General features: G+C 35.6%; 2 protein-coding genes and 1 long non-coding RNA gene across 13 annotated transcripts in view; 1 reads left to right on the top strand and 2 right to left on the bottom strand.

The window, feature by feature from the left end:
- LOC105666983 (GDP-D-glucose phosphorylase 1) overlaps positions 1–6,348 on the bottom strand; it is a 62,556-nt gene extending 56,208 nt beyond the window's left edge. For 6 of the 9 annotated variants that reach the window (XM_048413789.1, XM_048413786.1, XM_048413784.1 and 3 more), the window contains exons 1-2: positions 5,047–5,951; positions 2,055–2,335 (exon numbers count right to left, since the gene is read on the bottom strand). In XM_048413789.1, the coding sequence (XP_048269746.1) occupies positions 2,055–2,335; positions 5,047–5,235 (470 nt within the window). In that variant the 5' untranslated portion in view covers positions 5,236–5,951. The other 3 variants (XM_048413782.1, XM_048413781.1, XM_048413783.1) reach the window with 3 other exon arrangements.
- LOC125386717 lies at positions 1,058–4,585 on the top strand. Of its 3 annotated transcripts, XR_007227099.1 has the most exons (4): positions 1,058–1,685; positions 2,040–2,118; positions 2,822–2,981; positions 3,429–4,585. It is a non-coding gene; the product is annotated as an uncharacterized LOC125386717 (long non-coding RNA). The 3 variants fall into 3 exon arrangements; XR_007227098.1 differs by lacking the exon at positions 3,429–4,585 and having other exon boundaries at positions 1,058–1,626; positions 2,822–3,163; XR_007227097.1 differs by lacking the exon at positions 3,429–4,585 and having other exon boundaries at positions 2,822–3,163.
- A 937-nt stretch (positions 6,349–7,285) lies between the features above and the next one.
- LOC125386704 overlaps positions 7,286–27,965 on the bottom strand; it is a 34,012-nt gene continuing 13,332 nt past the window's right edge. The window contains exons 2-4 of the mRNA XM_048413790.1: positions 22,049–22,404; positions 11,088–11,188; positions 7,286–8,012 (exon numbers count right to left, since the gene is read on the bottom strand). Coding sequence (XP_048269747.1) covers positions 7,869–8,012; positions 11,088–11,188; positions 22,049–22,404 — 601 coding nt within the window. The 3' untranslated portion in view covers positions 7,286–7,868. The remainder of the gene's footprint in view (positions 8,013–11,087; positions 11,189–22,048; positions 22,405–27,965) is intronic.

Genomic DNA, 27,965 nt, shown 5'->3' with positions numbered 1-27,965 from the left:
CGACCCCTGAGACTCAAACGGTTAAGACATTTATTGTTGCATGTTGCACAAATCCAAGATAGTTAATCCATTGACTTGCGATTTAAGTTCCAATAGCGCGTGCTATAACCAACGGCAGTGCACCAAAGTTGTGCAAATCGCACCGTTCTTCTGATGAGTAACGTACAACTGTACAGGACAGGTATATATGGATGTTTGACCATGAGATTTATTGCAAATTATCGTTTGTTGTCGTAACCGTCGAATTTATTTAAAATAATAAATTAATGTACAGCCCATATTCGCTAAGTCGTTAGTACAAAGTATAAATCGCAAAATAAAATCGCGGATAAATACTCGTCCCGTAACTCGGTAAATAACTCGTGATAACACTTGGATCGCTCGTTGATACAGAAAGATGCTCGTAAATACTCGTAGATACTAAACTGTTTCTGGTTGCGTCGGTTTATTTATAATGGACAATGCAGGAGGGGGGGGGGGGGGGGGGGTCGGAAAATTCAAGTTAGTTCTTTGACAACACTTTAGGATGCACTGTCACTAGAATTTATTTTATCACTACTAATGTATATTTTAAAATCATAGCAATAACCCGATTTTGACTCACATAATTTATAAAATTTTATACCGGATCTTGTCCCTCCCAATGGATTAAATTGTTTGTAGGATAAGCGTCCCTTATAATTCATCAATGATTCATTGGTAACAATGTCCTCTTGCGTTGTATATACTTCTTATAAATCTTTGATTCAAAAAAAGGTTTAAAAAAGGTTTTATTTTACATAATTTATCTGTATTGTTAGCCAAATTGTTATCTGCAAAATGCAAACATCTAGTTATTTACAGAAATCTTTTGAATGACATCGTTTTTCTGAAAATTGGAGTTTCTGTGACTGCTCTCTTAGATCAATTTATTTGTATTGTTGGTTTCTTAACTTCAGTCATTATTATACATAGTGCAAAATATACCTTGATCCCACCACAGTTTACAGGAAACCAAGTTTCGTCTAGTTTTAGTTTTTTATTTTCATTGTTCATTATTTGATTTGCATATCGATTCATTTCCATAACAATATTTTCCCAAAATATATTATCAAATATTATATTAAAAACATCTACTTCTTTTTTGTTTTCACCTAACTTACTCAAAGTTGCCACTTTTATACCACAAATCTCTGTATAGTTTCAAATTTTTGGTACATTAGTTTCTTCTTTCCAAATCCATAGCTCTAGTTGTTGATGATTACTGTGATCTTCGTCGTCGGTATCATCTTCGATAACCAGTCGCTTACAACGTTCTCGTACAGAAAGTGAAATATCACTACTGTCACTATCACTATTTAAAATATCTATTAAATCACTTTTTGCGATGTTAGCAGAACTTTCAATGTCCTCAACAACGCTTAACATTCTTTTTGAAGTTATTTTTAGGGGTACCTTTCTAATATTTTTCAAGAAAATATACTGCACCTCCGAATGCGGACAAGAAAAAAAAGCATTTGTCGCATGTATCCCAACAAATATACAAAGTTTCACGTACAAAGTGCACGTGTTGTTTATGTTTGGCCCGAAGGATATACCACGTCTCTAACACGACGTTGTAGGTTAAAAGCTTAATGATACAATAAGGTTAATTGAAAATACTTATAAACTGTAAACAACAATGTGATATTGTAAATAGTTATAATGTAAATATTTTTAAATGTCAGAAAATGTTAATAAATCATGCCAAAATTTCAAAATTTTTATTTTTCCTATTAAATTGGAATTGCATCACTGATTAAGCTTTATGCTATAACAATTAAAGTTTCAAAAATAAAATAGAATCATAAAATAATTACTTCTTTACTCATAATGCATTACTACAATAATCTTATTTTATTAACTGAATAATGCTTAATAAATATTATTAAGAAAACTGAAATTTATCAGAGTACTGTGTATGTTTTATTAACTTTCCTTTGACATTGCACTTTTTAACAATCAACATATGTATTTATAAATTAATTAAAGATTTAATTTCTGTTATTTTTGCTTCAAAGGTGGAATATACTTACGAAGACAAACTCAAGGAAAACAACTCAACAGCTTTCACTAAGCTATGTTTTGTTACAAGTTGAGGTAATTGTTTACATCTTTGTGGCAACAGCAGAGAATGACAGTATTCAATCGGACTAGCATTAATTGCAGTTATATCATCTTTGTCTGTATTATTTAAATTCATTATTTGTTCTTCTGACACAAGTTTTGTAAAGTTAAAATCTTTCTCATTGAAAGGTTGGTTCATTGAAATAATATTTTCTGGAAATCTTCTTTTATAACCGCGATCAATATTTAGCTAAAATTAATAAAAATGGTCAGTATTAAATATTTAAAAAAGTAAATATTATTTATTATAAGATTACCAATAATAAAGAAAATTTATATAATGATTAAAACAAGTTTGTATGGTATGTTTTGTCAGAGGACAATATATAATTGGATTGTTCATATAAAACTTTTATAAAAATTTGAATCATTAAATATTTTAGACATTTAATGCCTATGTCTAATGAATAGAAAATATCAGTACATATAAGAATCAATCTAATATACATTACTATTTTATCTTCATCGGTATAAGATCAATTATTTTTTAGATGAGAAAAAAAGTTGAAATTTGATATAAGATGTTTTTTTTTGGTAAACTATTATATGGCACACCATTACATAAATTCGGTTGTAGGACTCTTTTGACCCCGTTCACTGGCTATACTTTTTAGATAAAAGTAGCTTTAGATAAGAGCTGCTATTTTACTAATTTTCTATTCCTTACAATGTTTAGATATTTTGCAAATTTTTAACCACAATTTCTATGGATTAAATTAATGGAAGTCATATTCACAAGACACAAGTATTCCAAGATCTGGTTAATGACTAAATGTACAAATGAAGGTGCAACATCCCATTGGAAGATAAAGTACATTATTGGCAAACAGATACAGGTACAGGTACAAGCTAATGAGTTCAGAAGTCTTCCAACAAAGTCTCAGCCACCATAAATGTCCGATGCTGAGAAGATAGATAAAATTGTGTAGGTCGGGCATACCATAGGTAACCACATTATTGTCCAGATCAATACCAACTCATTTTGCCAACCAGCACTCTGGCAACGCACACATATTAATCTTTTTTGCAAAAAGATGTTAACGAGATGCTAGTCACAACAACTTAGTAATAGGCAACGTTTATAGCATGGAGGCATGTTTAACCAGGGAATACTCATCATGTCAGAAAATGGCAATATTTTGTGTTATGGCGATTCATATCAGTAATAAAATTAAAAAATAAAACCGTCATTTCATTACAACTTAATTCTATATTATAACAGCCACATATACTCTGTATTTGGCCATTATACTTCATCGCTTACTTTTTGTGATACATTTTAGGTACACAATTTTCAAAGTTTTCAAAGAAGGCACAACAGCTAACTGGTTAATCAGCAATTGTATACTCCAATAAATGTACTGTGGCACGCAATATGATTTTTCTCAAATATTAAGTTTTCTGAATGTGAGGTTGGCGGTAGCCAAAACTTTCATCATTGAACTCCTCTACTTACAAGTTTTCTAACAATATATCATGCACTCTATGGACATTAAAGTACTGAATACTACAGTATTTCAAATTTATTTACTATGCAGAAAAAACAATATTACATTTATGTTTCCTTTATAAATGTTATATTTATGATTGTATATATAAAATGCTATTTATCATAAGAATAAGGTAAGAAGAGAAGAAACATTTATGTCAAAATAGAATAAAAACTAGAATAGAATAAAAGATAGAATAAAAAAATATTGAAAAACAGACATTATATGTATACAGAAGAATTGAATCCTGAATCTTAGCATAGGACTTTAACGGATTACCATCATACTATCGCATTGTTTGTTAAATACCACAGTTGAATCACATTTTAGCGTAGTAGTAAAATTTCAATCACTAATGTTTCAAAAAATATTGGATCTTTGCCCTTATAATGGAATACTTTTGCAGAGTGAGGATCTTCCCATATGCAGAATTTTAACTAAATCAGTAATACAAATGTCTTGCAGTTCCCTTGTTATTTGTTAATTATGAATTTACATATATATGAATCGATATAATTATTTTTTTCTTTTCATTGTGTTAAATAGTTACATTAACTAAGTCATACTAGAGTAACTTAACACATTAGCACCATGACTCACATATATGTCATTTGGATTCCTCTGCTAGAACCTGAATGATATATATAGATGAGTTTCTAAATGCTCTGGTGCCAATGTGTTAAAGGATTATAAGTTCTTTAAAATACAATTGGGGAGAGAGACATTATAATTCTCACAATCATAAATCATAAAACATTAAATAATTTCAGTTCACTAATACATATAAATTCCTAAAAGTATAATACATTGATTAATAAATAGACAATCCTGATATTGTCTTGGCAATATAATAACAAATATGATATATTCATTGCTACTTCTTTAACTGTTATTTTATATATGATTTTGCACTATAAAATTAATTTATATAATTTTATTCTTATAAAAATTCCTAGAATAAACAATATTATCTATATTATATTATTAGATATAATTACAGTTACATAATATTTATTTCATTTTTATTTTTGTAAATTGTCACTGATTTTGTAAATATTTTTCTTTTGTCTGCTTATTTTTATTTTATAAGTTATCAACAAACTGTACTTGTAATTATTAAAACTAAGAGATAAGCATACGTAACAAGATTTATAGGTATTAATGACATTAATACACAAAACATATTTGTAATTATTAAAATTTGAACCAGAAAATTATCTTACGAATATTTATGCAAGGGATGGTAAAATTAAAGCATACATTTAGACATATGACAAGTGAACAATAAAAACATGTGAAATATTTTATCCTGTAAATTACTATATTACTTAAACAAAATTGTAACAACTAAAAAATATTTAAAAATAAATTAAACAAATATTTATTATAATTAATTATTTAATAACATTACCTGGACTAAAAAGTGATATTTGCCTTCCAATATTTTCGAATCTTGAATGTTTAATATATAACGAAACACTTCATTCTTCTGGGCTTCCATCCACTTTTCTTTTAAAACCAAATCAAAATTAGATTCCTCATCTTTTTTAATATCTTTACTACAAACACAATTTGCTTCAGTAGAAGAATTGTAGGACATCACTGTGTCGGATTTTGTTATGTAGATTTAAATAATATGAAATCATTTAGCACAACTAACCACACCTATTTTAGGTATAAACTATGTGGTTAAATATTTATTTTTTATCTTTTATCTTAGGTATTTTAATCTACAATATGATAGTATTACATAATTTTTTTTACATTAAGATCTTATTAATTAACAATATCATTGTATTACTGTAACACTAGTTACATGAAAGTTATGATATGACTTTTTTAAAGAATTAAGGCATGATATCTTTATTATATTAGAAAATATGTTTAACTCTTTGCACTCCAAATTTTATTTCAATTTTGTTACCAGCAGCTCCTAACGCTTTTAAGTGCTTTATTTGAAATTTACTTTAACTAAAAAATAAGACAATTTAAATAAATAAAGGAAGAAACAAAATCATTGAAATACCAGTTTTATTCACGCTATTGTTGTATTTTGTAATTTTTAAGTGTATGTATTATGTATGTAAGTATTAAGTGTATCTTGAAACAATTTCCAGGATGCAATCCTTGTTTTCTTTCGCACATTTCACAAAAAAAGGTGGAATTGAAAGAATGTGGAGTGAGACTCGACAAAGTAGCTCCTGAAATAAAAACTGATGTTGAGTCATACTCGACATAGGAGTGCAAAGGGTTAATACATTAATAAAAAATTAATAGTACAAAATTTAACAAAGAAGAAATTAAAAGAAGACATTAAGTTACATTTAAAATTTGTATTTCATATTGAATTTGTTGATCTTTGTTAAAAGTTTCTCATGGTGGTATTAAAGCTAGTAAGTATAAGTAAATAAAGATAATTAGTTTAAAAAATTGTTATTTTAATGTTTGATCTCTGAATTAATTTTTTCATTCTGATGTTAATTTGAAATTTTATTAATTTTTAATGAAATCTTGTATTAGATTTAACTTTTTGTTGAAAAATATAAAAGAACAATTTTTTTCCATTGTAACTTTGGGAATATTTTGATTTAAATTTTCTTCTACTTCCTTTTCATTGTTATTTTTACTATCTGATATTATGAAAATCATTGTTAAAACTTGGAAACGCGCACGTCGATTATATTGTCTATTCGTTACAACACACGCACAAGGGTCGACTACCTAGACTACGCATGCCGAACCGAAAAATCAATGGAAAACCATAAATAAGGAAAGAGAACAAGAAGTGTATCAACGCTATATTACAAACAGCACGCCAGCGACATCCATATACTCATTCATCAAACACGCACAAATGTCGCAGGACACTTGAATTCCTAATAATTATTTTATATTTACAAATAATAATCACTACGGTAAATATATTTTCTATATTTCACTGTGCTTCTAGATGTTTTTGTGTTTTCTTTTATTTCTTTCATTTCTGAATCTTATTTGCTTTCTTTATGCTCTTCCATTTTCTAATGTAGTATAGCAAAGTCTGAATATTGTCTGGTCTATGTTTGCGAGTTAAAAATTAACAATTTTTTATTACAATTCTTTTGTATTGCCAGTCATAATTTACTTGCATTACTCTGTTTTTTACCACATAAATTTGGAACCTACATAAAGAACAATATAAAATTTGTAGATACGTGCAAAATAGCTATACTCTATATATATCTATATAATATCACAGAGGAAATTTCCTCTCTCATACATATGTGTATATATGATACATATATGATATATATGTATAAAGCAAATCAGTTATACATATATGTTAGTATATTATTATATACTATTTATTATATAATATATAATTATTTATTATTGTTATATATTATTTTGTATATATAATTTTGTATTATTATAATTATATATTATAGTTATATTATTTTACTATTTCATTAATAGTATTAGTAAATTATTAATAATAAATAATAAATTAAATATGAATTATATAAATTGTACACAAAATAGTAAATTATTATTTTATAATAATAATATTGTTGAATTTATTTATTTATTGAAATTATTTTGAATTTACCAGAAACGATATTAGAAAGAACGAATTATTAATTAGATAAATAAATATGAATCAAATTGTATCATGTTCGATCTCACTTTATTCAAAAAAGGTTCGTCAGTAGCAAAATCTTTTTTCACAAGGAACCGAAAAGAAAGAAGGTTTGTCGTTGCAACGGTAATATTCCCTGATACATAAACTTTTAATCTTTTTCTATCGTTTCCGCCCTGTACTGTATTGTACCCCTACTATATCCCTCTCTGTTGTACATTCGGTATTTTTTCAGTATTTTTCGCTGCCGGCAAAATATATATAAAGCATGTGGAGAATTTATTCTATCGTCGTATCCCTTTCAGAAGAACTAAGATTGTTGATTCGTTAGAAGTTTCTAAAATTACTTACCAAATTAAGAGAACGTTAATATAAATTATATCATTGATTCATGTGTTAATTTTTCTAACATGTGCTAAAAATGAACTCCTCAATCAAAGAATGCTAATACATGATAACTACCGCTTGTAATTATACTTATTAAAATTTTTTTAACAATTTTATTTCGATATGTTTGTTGCTTACGAAGGCTATGTATATATACAGTTTTGTTTTTCGTTTAATATTTACTCCCAAACGTAGAACTTACTTAGCAAACTACGTACTGATAAAGTTTATGTTACATTGAATCGTTTTAAGAGCTTATTTATTTCGTGTAAATTTTGTTCTGCATGTTGAGCTATTTTTCCTTCCGGTAGAACTTTTGGTTCGTACTTCAGTAATTGATAGCCATCAACTAAATACTTCTTTGACTCCTGCTGCAAAAAGAAACAAACCTTCAAATACTTGTTAATGTAAAGTGCAAATAAATGATGGCAGAAATTTTTGTTCACAATTTATGTAATTGTCTGTTAATATTGTATAATTATCGTATTATGTAAAAAATGCTTCAGCCCCTTATAACTATAATTACTGTTAGAACACGCGTATATTACCGAAAGAAATAGAAACAAAGGCAACCGAAGATAATACAAAAAATGTATTTTGTAGATTAAGTACGTTGCATATATGGTACATTTGTATTGTATGTGGAGAGTGAGGACGTGAGAACGTAGAGAGAAACGATACACAAGTATGTATCCCCTCCATAGTATATATGTGAGCGTTGTATGATGGCCTAGAACTCCGTTGAGAAAAAAGAGAAGTGCAGTGTGAAATCTCGTGCCCTAGGCCTCCGGCGAGTAGCCCACGTGGCGAGCAGAGTTATGTAAATATTCTAATATTCTAGTATTCTAATACTAGGGAGGGGATACATACTTGTTTGTGTTTTCGCTCTACGTTCCCTCTCCCTCGCACGTACAATACAAATATACTACATATTCAACAAAGACCAATAGTGTTGAATCTACTGATTAGTAATGTTATCAAAAATTCCTTATTGACTATTTTTGACTAGTAGTTTTCTGAGTCCATGAGTCAACAGCTTATCACAGACAACGTAATTTTTCACGTGCGGATCCATGATCTTAAAAATTATCAATTATTTATCAGTTATTTTGTTTATAAAAATAGTACATACAAGTTGTTATACTCCAAAATTTTATAGAAAATTGTTGTGCGACGACAGTATCTTCAAAATGGTTAATAAGTACAATATTCTACGCTTCTAACATTCGTTACGAAATAGTCGAATAAGTAGACAAATATCCTCGAACAATTGAGTACTATACAACTTTTTGTAACGAACTTTGCAACGAACGGCAGTCAACGTGGACAAAATTTTAAGTACTTTAAGTATTAACGTGTTAGTTTATTAAAGAGACGAGTAGTAAAAATGTAATAGTTAATTATATTAAAATCATTTTAAGTACAAGTACAGAGATAGTGCATGTCGGTCGTAACCATCGCTCACTTGATTCTACCGTATGACTCGCTATGCTGCTCGCTATATTCTTCGCTATACTAATTCGCTCTAAAGACTCCTTTCCCTAGAGGGGATGTCCGTCTATTTATATTGTCCGATGGATTTACAGAAGGTCATATGTGGTTCCGGTTGACGATTATTCATAACAGCGATAATGTTTTTATCCAATTATTTTGTTTATTCTTAAACCTTGCAAATCAAAACAGCGTCGATACTCTAAGGTACAACAATAAAAGTCACTCCTGATTCGAATCGTCCTATGACTCATGTGTCGCTACATATCCATGTTTATAAGAGCAGTAATAGGCCACCTACTTAGCCTTATCAGAAATTATTTTAGCTTCTTTTCAAATCACAGACGATGAGATCAAGGTTTTCGAAAACTTTATATGATCTTTGAAACGGTGTTCGGGATTTCGAGTGGCCGTTCGTTTATGCCTTGGATAGCACCTATCCGTTCTTTGAGAAATTTCGAATTACCTATCCTCCTCGAGCTGTAAATCTGATGATTCAGAGGTCAGGGAGAAACCCCAGGGAAAACCCCCGGTCCGGAAGGCACGATGCATGGACGAGACCCAACGGCTGATGGGGGAAATCAGCGACATACTAGGACAGTCACCAACAGAGCGTCGTACCGTGCGGGTGAAATACTTCACTCTCAACAAGATCTTACAACTGCTGTGTTCAAAACATCAAACTTTACTTTTATGCAACAATTTTACTTTTACTTTTATACACTAACAATCGATCTATTAAACCTCCTCCACCTTGAGTATTAAGTCATTCAAGGTACGCGATATCGACCAATCGGTTGGGCTTGGCCGGTCGCTCTTTAGTTGATAATTCGCAACAGACGGTATGCAAGATAACATCATAGATACAGATTTTCAGAATGTTGTCTCAAAATTTTCACATTATCTTAAAACTTGAGAATGAAATGACAACTATGAATATAATATTTCGATATGATTAGAATAATAAAGCACTTCAATGAGGTTGAAAGAAGCGATAACTTTTTTTTTTTGACGTGGAGGAAATCCGCACGGACACCCGAGTACCTGCGTCACCCTATAAGTCAGGGGGCCCCGGCCCCGTCCAACCAAACGTCCCAGTTTGGAAGGACGGCCTCGAGGACCCTTAGCCCCGGCGCGCCTGCTCTCATGCCGAGCCTAGCACGCCATCTGTCGAGCAGGGCCCGTCGAGCCCGACCCTCAACGTCGGCGCCCACCGGATCGACCTCGTCCGACAGACCCCGAGTGTGAAGGTAAATCTCGCGACACCTCAGTGCCTGCAGTTCGAAAGGGGGGAACCCGACGAGCACCGCCGCTGCTGCCGCAAAAATGGTGTGGAAGCCCCTCACTACCCTGATGGCCGCCGTCCTCTGCAACCTCCTGACCTTCAGAAGACTGCGGCGGCTGGCTATCAGGTCCTCTGCCCAGATTGGAGCTCCATAGAGGAGCCTCGATCGCACCACGCCGGCGTACAGCCGGCGCACTCCGATGCCGGGCTAGCTGAACATGTACTGTAGAGATGCGTCGACATCTGGTAATCATTTTACCCGAAGAATAGGGTCTGCGTGTGGCGAGCCACAGGACAGAAACCGTTAGAATTGTCGTTTACACGCGTTTACTGTCGCGTGCCGCTATAACTATTTCTTTCAAGGACAGCTATAGAATTACTCCATACCTTTGTTAGGTAAAAACGTTCATCCCTTGACCGCGGTTACGTTCGGCGACTGGTTATCGCCTCGAGCCCAAGTTCACTATCATAAATCCCGAACAAACACAGTCGGATTGAATGACGACAATTGCTTAATTACGGCTATGGTAGAATCTAGATTAAAGTGTTAAGGGACTTTCCCAAAATTCTAAAGGGAAGGCTCCGGTGTCCTTTCATCATCGACATATATATTATTATTTAAATATGTAGTATTATTTAAGTATGTGTCAAATTTGATATTTCATCTTACCAATAATGGCACTAAAATCTCCATTTCTGTATGTCTCCTACTAAGGTCTGCGTGGGCTGCATGTAATTCGAAAAGAATCAGGCCTCGAATTCGATTTTCAGCTGAAACAAAAAGCTCAAATTATACGTACTATTACTATCCGTACCAAGTGGATGAGATACAATGAAATCGTAAAGTAAAGCATGACGTAAGTAAGCGTACTAATTGATCTGATTCAGGTAGGATCGTGCTCATTGCGCACATACATACGTAGGCAACTGTATGAATTTTTGAAATTGCCGATTTTTATAATCTTATGTAATTGACGATTTTTAAGAAAGCATACTAGTTATATTTGAAATAAAAATAGAGTTAAAATTAAAGATAATGTTTTTTCGTTGCAGCTTTGCTTTCTGATAAATTTGTAAAAGTTTATCAATTGCATGTTTATTGTTTTCTCTTATATATACCTATCATGTATAGCTATAAATGATATGCAGTGATATTTGTACCTACCATATCAAATTGCAAAGAAGAAATATTAGTAGTAATAACATAATATTAATATATCTTCTATACAAGGATTATTGGCAATTATTTACGACGTGGATGAACTTATCGATTTCACTGACCTTGAAATATGTCATCAGGATCAACGTTTTGAGCAATTTTTCCCTATATACATGCCGAGTTATCATTAGGGTTAGGGGCGTGTAACGAATCTTCATTTGGATTAGACATGGTTGTTACGCAATAGAAAAGATATTTACTAGTACAAATATGATTATTACAGAATTTGACAAGTAACCGTGGTAATTATATATTCGAAATGCTAATGGCAATGATCTTAGGCCCAATAACGAATCCACGGTCAACGGGGTAGCCAATGTGCTTTTTTCCAAAGTCCAAGTCGAACTGAACTCACTGGTCCACAATTCAAGTGTAACTCAACTTACTTATCTACAAGTAGATCTGCCCAATGTCGGGTGACCCGACGCTGGAGAATTTGAAGGCTGATAATACAAGGGAAATAAGGAATATGAGGCGTTGGATCGACACCAACGCCGAAATGAAAAGGGAACGTCGTGACAGGAGAATGGTGCCCACCCAGATGACTCTTAAGGAACAAGAGTGAATACACCGCGCTGGCTTGTCGGCAGCCGTTCAAACCAAGGTCGGCCAGTCGGCAAAAGGGAAAGGAATATCGCCGTTGAAAGAAAGAAGAACGACTAATAGGAGAAATCCGAGGCAAGAGAAGCTATCATATGCTGAGGCATGTGGTAGGAACAGACAAAATGCCGAAAGCGAGGGTGAATGGACGGCGATCGACAGGCGAAGAGGGATTAGGAGTGTAGCTGATAAGACCGATGAGGAGGCACTGAGAAATAAAAGTGGTAAGGATGAAAGAAGGGATATAGTAGCAAGGGGAAAGAGCGAAGCGATCCTGGTTAAAGTTGGCCAGGACGCTAACTGGTTAGATTCTTACAGAGAGGTAGTGGGAGCGAAAGATGTACTTGTTAAGAGCATGATACATTTACACTATACATGTGAATGTGTGTGTAAGCGTCAGAGGGCGTCCAGACCTTAGTTGGGACAAAAGACAATAGTCAGTCGTTAGAAGTATCTGGAAGAGTCGGTTGACAACAAGCGTACGTGCCAGTAGGATTACGTCTTTAGAGTGTAAGATATATGTATAACTGTTGTGTGCTAAATAAAGGAACTTATTTGTATTTCCGAATTCCTCCTATATCTTTACATGGTAGTAGAGCGTGGTTCATAGTTTTGCAAGTTATTTAGTGCGTGGTTTTCAATCTTGAAAGTTAGTTCGAGTGAGTTTTCAGTAAGGGAAGAAACCTTCAAAGGTTACAAAGAGGAAAGATATACTTCGAGCACGTAGGAACGCTTGAGTAAGAGATAAGGAATCATTTATCGGAATCATGATCGGAAATCATGATACCTATATTCGATCGTGAGGATTACGGTATGTGGAAGCAAAGAATAACGATGTTTCTCAGGTATAAAGAATGCGAGATTGTCACAACTAGGGTGAAGACCGAAACCGACAGTGAAGACTGGGACAAAAAGGATCTGAAGGCAATAAATATAATTTACAGTGCCATCACAAATAGACAATTGGAATATATTAGAGAAGAAAAAACGGCGTATGAGATAGTGAAAAAGTTCAATGAAATGTACTTGAAAGAGACGACGGCACTACAGATCGTATGCAGAAGGAGATTGGAAAAGATAAGACTTGACAACTACAGTGATTCAGCATCGTTCTTTAGCGATTTCGAAAAATTAATAAACGAATTAAAATGTGCGGGTGCACAAGTGAGTGAGAGGGAAAAATTAAATTATATGCTGAATACGTTACCCGAAGAATACAGCTACATAACGGATATAATAGATGCATTGAAAGAAGAAAATCAAACGGTAGCGTATGTAAAAAATAAAATTGAAATAGCGGAGAAGAAAAATAAGTCCAATCGAGGAGAAATGCAATCCAACGCCTTTTCTGCAAAGAAGGAAGGATGCTTCAGATGTGGAAGAGTAGGACACTTTGCGAGAGAGTGTCAAAATGGCGTCCAAGCGAGAAGCAGTAACAGTTTTTGGCGTGGGTCAACACGTGGTCGCAGCAGAGGAAGAGGAAACAAAGGCAATACGAGCAGGGGATGTGAAAATTTCCATCGTCAATCAACAACCGGCACGAGCGAGCATGGTAACTCAAAAACAGGCACATGGATAGTGTCACGGTGGTCCCGGGAATACAGCGATAGGATAATCATATCTCATATACCTTAGCCATCGAAACAATAACTAAGCAGTAATAGGATGCTAATGTAATCGGCATCCAGCGATAACCCCTCCACAGGAACCAAACCCTTGATATAAAAACCCTCCCAAGTCAATACTCGACATTCTATTCTATTCTGTTATAACATTCTGTATCGTTACTCTGTCAGTTGCTAATAAATTTTGTAATAACGATCATAATTGAAATACGAGTCTCTCGCCTCTCGTGCGGAACGTGAAGTAATCTCGAATCGACATGCCAATAGCAACAGCGCTCGCAGCACACAGCAGTGAGGTGAACGAGATAAGTGCTAATGAAATAATGTGGCTATTAGGTAGCGGTTGTACAGATCACATAATTAATAATGTCAATTATTTTGATAAATCTATCGACCTTAAAGAACCGGTAAATATATATTTAGGCGATAATAGATCGATAAAGGCAACAAAAGTAGGGAATGTTATAAGCTATTTTGAAGCATTTGGAAAGCAAAATAAAATAAATATGAATAATGTTTTTTATGCGAAAGAAATGTCCGCAAACTTGATTAGTTTAGGCAAGTTAACAGATGATAAGAACACGGTTATTTCAAAAGGAAATATTGCAAAAGTAATAGAAGAGTACAATAAACTTACAGCGGTAGCGGTTAAAGAAAATGGAACATATAGAATGAAAAGTATATTGAAAGGGAAGGAGCACTTAGCAAACAGTGCCGAACGTATGAGTAAAAAGGAAAGATGGCATAGGATAGGATGCTAGGACACGTAAATTTTAAATATTTAAATATTTTGGGTAAGGAGCAGCTAGTGACTGGTATACCGAATGAATTTGAAAAGGAATTTTTGAAATGTAGGGTGTGCATAGAAAGTAAAATGCATAATTTACCATTCAAAAATAATCGAACCAAGGCTAGGGAGATAATGGAAATTATTCATACGGACGTGTGCGGTCCCTTTAAGACTACCGGATTCAATGAAGAGAAATATTTCATCTTATTTATCGATGATTATAGTAAAATAGCTACAATTTATTGTATAAAATCAAAAGATGAGGTCTTTGATTGTTTCGTACAGCTTGTAAATGAAGCCGAGAATTTAACGAGCAAGAGGTTAAAAATGTTGAGATGCAATAATGGAGAAGAACATTTAAATAATCGAATTTATAAATTTGCTAGAGATAAAGGTATCAGAATAAATAATTGCCCAACCTACGTACATGAATTAAACGGGACAGCGGAAAGGTATAATAGAACAGTGATAGACATGGCACGTTGCTTGTTAGCGGAAGCGAAAGTATATAAAAGGTACTGGCCGAAAATAGTTTGTACAGCGGTATACTTGAAAAATCGAATACTGGTAAATACTATAGAGAGAAAGATACCTTTTGAAATATTCTTCGGGAGAAAACCAAGTGTTGAAAATCTACATCTATATGGAAGTAAAGTTTTTGTAAGAAGATCAGAACAAAAAAGAGTTTTGTGGCGGCGCACGAGCACGGAACTTTCCAACGGCTTAGCGACACAAAGCGCTATATCTTCAAAGCGTAAGGCCGACGCGCCTAATGTGTCATCGATATTCCTATGGTTCTTCCGCCGAATGTTTGGAAGAATGCACGCGCGGCAACCGCCGCGGTACATCTAATAAACGCGTGTGTAGTAGGGATATCGAAGGGCAACTAAGAAAAGAATCCGTTCGGTTTCGAACAAGGAGTCATTCTGCCTCCAGCCGCGAAGTGCGAAAGGTTCAGTATCATAGCGACGCAAACACAAGCCGAGACACGCGATTATAAACTCTCGATGTGTAATCGTTAAGTGTGAATCGTATGAATTGTTGACTCGTTGATTGTTATAAGTAATAAACTTTTTGTTGAACATCGGAGTATTCCTTCTGCACCTATCACGACATACCACCTCAGTTTCTAAATGGGATAAGAAGGCAGACATGGGAATTTTGTTAAGATATAGTGAAGTAGGTTACAGAGTGTTATTAGGTGGGAAAATAACAGTAGCTAGACGTGTAGAGGTCATAGAAACAGACACAAAATGTGTCGGTTTTATGGAGAATTCATTCGATAAAGATAACGATGACATTGAGGATAATGATTTATTGGTAAGCGTGAATAAGGAAGAGTTAGAAAGTAGGGAAGATGAAAATGATAACAGTCCTGGAAGCTTAAACATCCGTAGGAGATCTACACGTAATAAGAGAAATCCAGTAAGGTATCCAGAAAAAGAAAACATTAGTGAAATCCATGCAAATTATTGTAGAGTAGATATCCCTTGTACATTTGAGGAGGCGATTTGTTGTGAAAATAGCGAAGATTGGAAACAAGCTATGGATAAGGAAATAGAATGTCTTTATAAGAATAAAACTTGAAAATTGGTAGAAAGGATAAAAGGCAAAGAAGTATTAGATGTAAAATGGGTTTATACGAGAAAATCAGATGACAGGTCTAAGGCTAGATTAGTGGTAAGAGGATTCCAACAAAGAAACGTAGCCGATGACATATATTCCTCAGTAGCGAGTAATCAGACTTTTAAGATATTGCTATCATATTGTTGTCAAAATGGATTAATTATTGAGCAAATGGATATAGAAACTGCTTTTTTAAATGGTGAAGTAACCTCGGAGATATATGTAAATTAACCAAAGGGATATACGGACGGAACGAATAGAGTTTGTAAACTATCGAAAGCGCTTTATGAGTTAAAAGAAAGTCCAAGGGACTGGTATGAGTGTTTTGATAGGTATGTGACGAGATTAGGTTTTAAGAAGAATAACATAGAGTTGTGTCTATATACACGTGGAGAGGGAGAAAATGTTGTTTATTTGTTAATGTATGTAGACGATTTGCTAATTTGTAGTAAAAACAAAAGGAAGATACAAAGTGTAAAGAAGTTATTAACTAATAGATTTGAAATGAAAGATTTAGGTGAAGTCAAAGAATATCTCGGAATAAATATAGAGTATGATTATTTCAAAAATGAAATGAGATTAAGCCAAAAGAAATACATTGAATCATTAGCAAACAAATATAAGTTACAAAATGGCAAATTGTACTGTACACCTATGGAGACCAAGCTAGAAAAAGCTGAGATAAATAGAGAGGATATTGGATACAAAAATTTAATTGGCACATTGTTGTATATTAGTGTAAATACCAGACCCGATATAAGTTGTAGTGTGAATTATTTGAGTAGATTTCAAGATTATTGTAATGAGATACATTTTAAATATGCTTTGCGAATATTGAAATATTTGTACCGGACTAGAGATTTAAGATTAGATTATAAAAGGAATGAAAAATGTGAAACGATAGATTGTTATGTGGACGCTGATTGGGCAGGAGATCATTTAGATAGGAAATCGACTCTGGATATGTAATTAGATTGTATGGAAATGTAATCGGTTGGAAGTCTAAAAAACAAAGGTGTGTGACAAAAGCCTCGACCTATGCAGAGTATGTAGCTCTACCGGAAGCGGCGAATGAATTAATGTCTATTAGGGAAATTATGAAAATCATCAATGTAAATTTAGACGATAACCCTGTACAAATTTATGAGGATAACTCTGAAGTGGTAAGTATAGCAAAGCATGGAAATTTTACAAAAAATTCTAAACACATTAAAGTTCATTATCACTATGTTCACGAGTGCTTAAAGGAGAACAAGATAAACATACTTAAAGTAAGTACAGACGAAAATACTGCGGATATTTTTACGAAGGCACTGTGTAGAGAGAAATTCGAAAGGTTTAGGTCATGGATGAATGTAAACTAAGAGAAATGTAAATAGAGCAATAAGTGTTAAAGTTTCTGTTACATAATTTCTCAAAGCATGTAAATACGATTAAGTGTACAGTATAAATGTAAGGAGGCGTGTTAGGAACATGATACATTTACACTGTACATGTGAATGTGTGTGTAAGCGTCAAAGAGCGTCCAGGCCTTAGTTGGGACAAAAGACAATAGTAAGTCGTTAGAAGTATCTGGAAGAATTGGTTGACAACAAGCGTGCGTGCGAGTAGGATTTCGAGGTCTAAGATATATGTATAACTGTTGTGTGCTAAATAAAGGAAATTATTTGTATTTCCGAATCCCTTCTATATCTTTACAGTACTCAAGGAAACAACTGGTGTGAGGAAGACCAGGGCAGGGCACATCTTGATTGAAATTAATAATAAGGTACCGGCGCACGAGGTTGCAGTGAAACTGAAGACGGCCATGAAGAAGGACATGGAAATATCAAGTAGGGAGACATTGAGATAAAAAATATAGATCCCATTGCTACCAGGGAGGAGCTGACCGAGGACACCGAGCTGGACATCAAGGAGGAAATATGAATTCAGATAAAATCGCTGAGAACCCAGCAGGCGATGGTGGTAGCTCCAGTGAATAGCATTCCACGTGAGAAATCCACCATCAGGATTAGGACAGGATTGACAATAGCAACAGCCAGAGTTATCCCGAATGTCCTCAGATGCTATAGATGTCACATGCTGGGGCATAATGTGTACGGTACTGAGTACAAGGAGGGAGCTATGTCGGAGGTGTGACGATAGGGATCACGCTATAAACGGCTGCAGCAAAGAGCCAAGATGTGCGATCTGCGCGGCAGAGAGAAGAGACAACCTGAGATATATAACAGGATCACTGGCATGTCCAGCGGTGAAGGATACGATGAGAGGAGGAAATAGACTTAGAAGATAATAATCCTAATTTAAAGTTTGAATAGGTGTAGGTTGGCCCAAGAGCTAATGTATCAGTATGTCTGCAAAACTAAAGTCGACGTGGTCCTTATCACTGAGCTTTATCAACAGAAGGCTTACTGGTGTAACGATAACAAAGGTGATGCATCGTTGTGGGTGATCCTGTTCAGAGGAAAACATCCAGATGAAAGTACTGTGACAACCAGCAACGGACTAGTGAGCATTACTGTTAACGACGTGCATTGCTTTCGGGGTATTATTCCCCCAATGTCAAACCAGAAGAATTTTACGAATACTTAAGGGAAATGGAGATCATCATCCAGACAAACAGGAAGAGTTACCCTCAGTGATGATCGCCGGCGATTTTAACACGAAGACTACTGCGTGGGGCGGCTAGAGAACTGATCGCTGGGAGACGAATCCAATGAATATGTTGGTAAAGAATGGTATCGTACCCATCAATATGAGGGAAAGCTATGCGTTCCGTAGGAACGGGAGAACGAGATTCATCGATGTGATCAGTACGGATTGAAGACTGGCCAAGAAATACGTGAGAGAGAAAATAGCAAATGTGTGGATAGCGTCAGACCATACGTATGTCCTGCATGATTTTAAAACGAGAAAGACGAGGCGTAACCGAAAAAATTTTAGGTATACTTCGAAGGATGCCGATTTAAATAAAGTTATTTTAAAATTTTACGAAATCTAGTAAACCTCAGTGAAAGGATACCTGCGATATGGAAGGTGACGAAGGTGGTACCTATCCGGAAACCGGGTAGGGACCCCATAATACTATCGTTGTACCAGTCGATCAGTATGTTGCCAACACTTAGTAAAGTCTAGGAACATGCCTTCAAGAATTTGACCAAGGAAAAGCTGGGGCTCGACCCCTTCCATATAAACCAGTTTGGATTTTGCAAGAGGAAGAACACGGTGGACGCGCTGCGCCGGGTAGTTGAATTGGCGGACAGCTTCAGAAGAAAAAAACGGATATGTGTGCTTGCAGCGGTGGATATTAAGAATGTGTTCAATGCTCTTACTGGAATAAGATTCTGCTGGAGGCTGAAGCGAGAGGGATGCCCCGGAAGCTTTTATGTCTTCTAGGCAGCTACCTGAAAAACAGGAAGATTGTAATCCGTAACAGCGGAGGGACGGTGAAGAGGAAAGTTTACCCGGGTGTCCTACAGGGTTCTATATTAGGTTCCCTGTTATGGAATCTTTTATACGAAGGCCTCCTGAAGGAGCTTCAGGATATCCCTCGTTTGAATGCGGTCGCCTTTGCCGACGAACTGGCACTGATACTTGACATAACTAGCCAAGAGGAGATCGGGGTAAGCTTGGGCAATGAATGTAGTGACACTGTGATGTGCTGACAATAGATTAGTGATAGCACACGAAAAGACGGAGGTAATCCTGCCCACCGGGAAACATAATCCCAATGTCATGGACATTTAGATTGAGAGTCATCCAGTGAGAACCAAGAAAGGGATCAGATACCTTGGGGTGCAGTTGCATAATTGCAGGAGGTTCGGAGCTCACTTTGAGAAAGTCCGTGGCAAGGCGGATTTATTCATGGAGGCGCTGAGGATGTTGCTAGCTAACGTTAACGGGTCCACTGTCTCAGTCAGGAAACTTTACTATGGAATATGGGAGACAGTGGTGCTTTATGCTGTTGATCAGGAAAAACAGAAACATCTTCCAGGGGGCAGCATTCGTAAAATCGTCTACGGCCTACAGCACTGCATCGCATGCAGTGCCGTGCGTATTGACGGGTACAATGCCGATTTACTACAAAGCGGAACTCCGGGCCGAGATGTATGAAGTAAAGAAGAATTACCAACAAGAACATTATGAGAGTCGGTCTAGCGTAGGAATTGCTTCAAATTTCGTGGAAAGGATGAAGGCAGTGAAAGAACGTATAGACGACAAGTGGAGGAAGAATGGAGCACTTATAGAAATGACAATTGGACGAAGAAATTAATAGGGGACGCTTGTACTTTCAAGAAGTGCAAAAGAAATATTGATCATTGGACGATGCAACTATTGGCCGGATACGAGATATTGAACGTGTATCATAGGGCTATCAGCAAAGAGGTTCATTCTAGATGCTGGGATGCGACACAGAAGGAGACGACACGGAGCATGCGTTGTGACACTGTCCTAGGTGGATCCTCAGCAGAACCAAATTGGGGAGCTATGTCGGCACGCTATTGACGACGGAAAATATTATTGAAGAGGTAATCATGATGACAACTGGAGTTACTTATTATTATATAGTTATTATTATACATTACTTATTATTATTATATATTATTATATTATTATTATTATTATATTATATTATATATTATACATACTTATTATTACTAAAATGAAGTCACTTGCGGTCGACCCTGACGTGAAGGGGTGGGACACTTCCGTGACGGGAAGTTCGAACTAAAAGAACCTAATGTGAAATCCGAGAGCCACTGAGAAGAACGGCGTAGATAAACTCCATGACGTGTCATTATTTATTGATTATTTATGGAGGAAAGGACTAAAGGAAACATTAATACTTTGTACTCGAAAATTCCATGAGGTGATTAAAAAAAGAAGCTATGGTCAAGACATGTAGCTAAACTATGGAAAGAAAGAGAACAAAGCTAAAAGCTAAAAACATTATATACTGGTGGACACGGGAGATTGAGATGGGTGGGAAAGAACTGATCAAGAAAAGGTATATTTTAAAAACTTTGAAATAGAGAAGTAGACTACACCTAGAAGAGATTCGTAGTGCTGGGAGAAGGAATGGCTAAAAATGAGGGGAAATGACATGATGTACTCGGTTAAACTCCGACCTAGCCAGGAAGTTAAAAAGCTCGAAAGTAACCTTAGGTTATGCGCGCGCTCATCATCACGATACCCGAGGAGGAGAGAGTGGAGAACGGCGAATTGGAAATTGTACAATTACCCTCATCTCCCGGGGATCCCTGACGCCTAACCAACAAGAATTTGGTACTATTTCGCATTCTTTCTAGGGTGTGCAATTTCTATATATATTTGCAAATATTTGCATATTTTCAAAAAGAGGGAAATTCTCAACTGCCCTAAGCAATGTGCAATACACACTCAGAAGAAAAGGTAAAGAAGTACGGGGGTTTCTGTGAAAGTATTGGACGGGCAGGTATACGGTTGTATTAAATACATTATAATTTGTTAAAAATTACCCTGATCCCTCCGTCAAATTCCTATAACAATAACAACGGTGGCATCAGAAAATATTAATCGAGTAAACAAATTAAATAACAAAATGTTTCCAGGAATTCCTTGAAATCCTACCATCATGTATTTGTATTTGAGTATTTTGCGTATCTATGGTGAAGTGAATCAGCTAATTTTAACACATAAGACTCATTGAATTTGTCAGAAATGAGTAAGGTAAATGAAGGTAACATGGAATAATTGTCGTTAGTTATCATTTCTTAAATAAAATACATTACCAGGAACGAGTGTCTTGAGCAATTTATCCAGTTTTTTGCATAATTCTATTTTCTCGATGAGAAGATCTTTTTCTACTGCTGCTAATCCTCCAGTTTGTTGTCCAATCAATTGAGCCAGAGCAATCGTTACATCAATGTTGTAAAAATGATTTGGGTGGAGAGTACTTTCGTAACGACGATTTATAAATTCTTTACATGCAATAATGTCATTTTTCTTCATGGTTGAAAGGTATATACCAATATTTTCTAATATTTTTTCAATTTCCGCATAAGGAACAATTGATTCACAAATTTTGCATATATAATCCTGTTCCTGTTCAAAAAAAGTTTTTGGTAACATGTATCCTGGACAATTCCTGGAAAGAAGCAAACAGATAAAATCATTCTTGTATACAAATAATTTGAAAAATAATGTTTCCCAACTTTTCGTAGTATTTTTGTGTTAAAGAGAAAGTGTTTAAGACTTTAAGAGCTCATAATACTTTTCAAGAGAGTGTGTAATTATCATAGATTCTGAAAGCAACTCTTTTGCTGTAAAATTAATTTTTTTTATTTACAAGTGTCTGACATTGTACGTCAGCCACTTCGCAACATATTCCAAATAAGCCACAGCATAGATTTAGTTTAAAAGTACTATAACGTTGCCACTCTCATTCCTGGACCATCAATATAAAAATGACTACTTTATGTTATTTTTATTTAGAAAAAATTGTATTTTAGTTTAAATTATGTATTTTTCTTTAAGATTAAATCAGGATTATTATTAATATAAGCTCGCGTTTATTTTTTATATTTTTTTTATAAAAAATTAGCAACAAAATATATTCGAGGCCAGACACTGCGCATCCACGTGAGTGCACCGCATAATCACGACTATCAAGCATAAATAGGGGGCTGGTAGTTCGATTCAGTTCCTTGATTAGTGGCTTCAAGAACCGACTTAGAGACTAGATCTTTGAGAAACCAAGAGACTCATAATCGGTTGATTCGCTTCAAGTTTAATGAGCTCGCGAAGAGCTTAATCACCTAGAATTTGCCTGATCCGGTTTTATCTGTCTGTGTAGAGCTCTCAAGATCAACTTGATTAAATTAGCTAACGAAGGAACACTTTTGGTTTAAGGACACACTCTGGGATAAATCTAATGTTGATTTAAGGTTGAGTTAAGATTCGTTCCACGTCTAATGATCTAGCGAGGAGCGGAGCTTCTTAGTAGCGATGTTGTTCAATAAAACTTACTGGATTTACTGAGTTTGAGCTTTATTTACAAAGCCTGTCGCACATGCGCAGTCAGTTTAATTAATAAGATAGATTTTAGGCATCTCAATTATCGTACATATTGAAAACGTTTCAGAATATTATAAACTTCCGTATTCAAACTTTCAATATTATATCATTATCATTCAAATACTTGTCATTTCAGTTTATTATATTAGTATTGTTGTATTTATTGTATCACTATTATTATTCATATTATTTTCATTGAATAAATCTCTGTTTAAAGATCTTAACTTGTGAATTTCTACTCTAAACGCGCCACACGAACATTATTTCCACTCTTACTCCACTCTTACGCCACTGATGCTAACCGTTCTTTTATCAATAACAGGTGCCATAACCTCTGAGAGCGCTTCTTCAAGATTGTCGTTATAATATTTATTAATGCCAACAAAAATTATTTCACAGCAATCTAGACGAAGAAGCTTCGAAGTATGATTGAAGCGCGAATTACAAGCTCTTTTGGATAGTAGAATTTCCATTATTCGAATTTATGGAGGAAATTAATGGAGTGACGACTGCTTGAATGAGGGAATTTGTGGATGGTAGAACACGCGTGTTTTATTATCATTATCGTTCCACTTTTCAAAAAGAATAATTCAAGAACAATTACAAAAAGTACAATATAATATAAATTTTTAAAATCATTTATGGATTTCATATTTTTTTTTGACTGCTATGTCAAATAAATTTGTTAATAGCTTGAGCTGCGTTGAATCATCCTATTTATACCTGAAGACAGTGGTTTCCAACGTGGAAGGCGCGGAGTATTGCCAGGGGAGGCGGCAACATTTTTTAATAAAACATTAATTTTCATACCATAATATCTACAAATAAATAAAACTTCATATTGTAAAGCACGTATATGTTATAACAAAATTTTATTATTATTCTGTTAATTGTAGTTTTCAACTTTTTTTTATTATTTAAAACGTGTTTATATTATTATATCTGTTAAAAAAGTAAAAGGTAGGGAGGCGCGGAAAGAAATTTTTTTTTAGGAGAAGCATAGTAGCATAAAGGTTGGAAACCGCTGTCTCAAGACACTTAAGTCCATTAATGTCATGCTGGCCCCAAACGTCTTAGGAATCGTCGAGGAGGACGCGTGGGATCAGTGGCGATCCCAGCTGTACAACGAGAGAGGCGAACATCGAGACGCGGAGGCGGTCCTTCCAAACTGGGAAACATGGAGAAGCTGCCGCGACCTCCCGCTCACCTATAGGATGATCCAGGTGCTCACGGGACACGACGTATTCGGCGAGTAACTGAGGAAAATCAGACAGGAGAGACGGACACCTATCACCACTGCGGGGAGGGCAGGGACACGACGCAGCACACGCTGAAGCTTTGTCCGGCATGGGAGCTGTCCCGCTACACCCTGTGACACGTCATAGGTAAAAGATTGATCCCCCTCGGCGATTGTACAAGCGATGCTGAGCGGGCCACAGGAATACGAGGCTGCCCGCCTCTTTTGCGAGCGAGTTATGCTCGCAAAGGAACGAGCAGAAAGGGAGAGAAAGAAAAACTCACACCCTTGTAGGATAACGCGATGGAGGGGGATGGCGGTCAGGCGGTCTGGAGCCGCTCCATCGTCGTCTCAACGGACCACGACTAAAAGGGGGGATAGCGCTAGGGACAATGCCCTCCCCCCTCTAACACCAAATTCAACAGTCGGAGAATCATTAAAACTGGCTCGAACAAGAGGACGGGGGAAAGGGGTACAACTGAAGACAATTCATAAGAGGTTCCTGGAGCACTCCTATCATACGCGTAGGATGGGCATCGTGGAGTTTTAGTCGGTAAGAGTTCGACATTACTCTGCTGTTATCGATTATTAGCAACAGCGGAGTGTCCATGAGGATTTCTCCACGTACAAGAAAAGAAGGTCCATTAACGGTTCATAAACGTTTCGAAATAAGAAGACTTTATTATGTCTGAAGATCACTTTCTTGTGGACTTCTGAACGCGCTCTACCTCAACACTAAAGTAATAGAAAGATATGAAATTATAGAAGGACATACTTAGAAATATTGTGTAATTAATGATACGTTTGGGTGGTGGAACGTCTCAATAATAAATTATTCTGATAATAGGTCTTCAGATACTGGAAGTCTCACTATATTGACTTTTACCGAGAAAAGATACAAAAGTCACGCGCAGCTCGAACACATAGCTTACTATTTGGCTTTTTACGTTTTATATTTAAATCAAAATTCGTCTGTGACTCCTGCATTAGATAGAATGGAGGTTATCAATCCGTTAGGAAGATACTTTCGTTTAGGTAAGAATCTGATGGAGGAATAAAAGATTTGTTGGATCCTCATGTCGGAAGTTGGTGAAAATACGGAAAAATTCAATAAAACAGTCGTCGCAGAACCGGAAAAAATATTAATTCATCTAGTACATCGATGGAAGACGTTTACAGGTAGATGGGAATAACCGATTTTTCTACTAGATACCATTCCGAAAATTCCTAATTTATAAATTTATTGGAAAAGTACAGGGAAAACTTAAATTACGGTATATGTATGTTGTACATACTATCTTCTGTTGGTAACTTTAAGTTAATGTACAGATATACATTGAATGTAGTACTGTGTTATATGATGGCACAATAAAGAAATTCATTTAAAATATCGTGTCCTGCCGCGCAACACATCTACACTCCATCCCGCGCGGCTTGACAGCCAACGGTCTACGTGCCGTCCTTTGAACCCTCCATAGGCCCAAGGACCCAAATTAATATTTTATTTCAACATAAAGTTGAAATCCTAACTGCATTGTTCGCACATATGGTTTAAGTCAAACTGTTTGCCTGAAAAGACTTTCTAATTCTAGAAGTGTTTTCGGCCGATTATTAGAAAGGTCCTTGGGTTTATTACGCGCTCTTAAGAATTACGGAGAAAGCGGGTAGTGACCTAACGAAAACAACGGAGAGTTTCCTATAGCTCTGACTAGAGAGTTTCTCTAGCTCCGACGGAGAGTTCCTACGGCTCTCACGGTGCTTAGAGTTCCCATAGCTCTCACAGTGCCTACAGTTCCAGTCAGTCAGTCAGTCAGACGGTCGAGGTCAAGCAGTCGACGTCTATTCATTCGGTCATTCGGTTGATTCTGTTGATTCGATTCAGTCAAAGTCGGATCTGATAAATCGCTCCGTCTACTACGACCCGAGAGCCTTCATCTATCAGATTGGCAGTCAGAATCTGAATAAGATCAAGGCAATCCCCATACTCAGCGACGTTACTAGTGTGTGTGATTATACGAAGTTGTTGGAAAATATATAAGTTATAACACTGTTAATCACGGAGTTATATCATTTCAACCACCCCTATTGTCTTAACGGAAATCAAGGGATCGATCTACTCGCGGCGTCGATTATTATAATCGTAACGGGAATTTACGACTCCCGTTGACGTGTTTCCTCGCGATTGCGTCTCCCCGCGATTGGTCGAATTTACATATCGAATGAGTAAAAAAATTTGACTTTACTTCAGGATTTTGATGTAATGCATATATTATATAGGTAATACGTACAAATAAATAGGGAATTGCATATATATGTCGGAGATGAAAGGACACCGGGACCTCCAATATTTTAGTCTCTATACTTTAACTCGATTATAATTGTTCGAGATCTGTGATAATGAGTGTGGCGGCACTCGACAGCATAAATACCACCACTCAACAATAACTAGAGTCGGACGACGGCAGTGCAGTGGTTAGCGCCTTAGGTTACGAACGTTCGGGACCCGGGTTCAAATATCGGCGCTCGTAGTCCGATTTTTCTTCCACGATTCTTAAATAAGAAAAATACAGCAGTACCCCAGCAGCGACATCTACAGTCAGCTACTACAATTATCACGGACAACACAATACACCTCAGGTCAAATCGTCGGAGTAGTAAGAAATATCTGAGAACGCCATCATAGATAATGTTTCACAAAGTTGGTCCCAGTATGGAATCCTGTGGACTATCCCTCTCCTTATGAACAGAAATTTTATTCATACCAGTTTTAAAATCAGTCAAAATGTGTCTGTACTCAAATGCAGTGAAAACAATTCATCGAAACTATTTTGATTACTTGTGAGAAATTCCTATTATCAGTTTCTCGTAGGATAGAACTTCACTTTAGGGTGTTAAATGCATTCTTCATTGTCACCATGTGCAAACCCTTAAATAAATCGCAAGCTTTGCCACTCTGTGAAAATGGATCCTCTCCATTTTCTAATACCGATTTGAAAATTTGCAAGACTATGAGGCCCCAGAGCGAGACAATTTGGGTTCAATTACACATTCCCGTATCTACATAATGCTTAAGAAGATCTCTAATGGTTGGCAATCGGATGGGGAGGAAACAACTCTCCCTCCTCGGTTTCTTAATAAGAAATAGGCAGATCTCTTTTTATTTTTAGGGAATCTTTCCATAGGTAAAAGTATTGTTATATAGAACGCAAAAGTCCTATGACCTGTTATCAATCAGAAGTTTCACAATTTTTCTGGCTTAGGATTAAATAGCTAAATAGCTGCTACCTAAGGCGACTGTTCAGTTAATGAGCTGAAGAAGTTTTTTAATGGTAATTCTTGCAGCCATCGCTGCTTTTCTGTATCTAAGTTTCCTGCGGCACTTGTTCCTGGAGTTA

Source organism: Bombus terrestris, chromosome 17 (genome assembly GCF_910591885.1).
Source record: "Bombus terrestris chromosome 17, iyBomTerr1.2, whole genome shotgun sequence".
Classification (NCBI taxonomy): domain Eukaryota; kingdom Metazoa; phylum Arthropoda; class Insecta; order Hymenoptera; family Apidae; genus Bombus; species Bombus terrestris.
The sequence above is the reverse complement of the archived record's forward strand: the minus strand, read 5'-3'. Positions and strand labels throughout refer to the sequence as shown.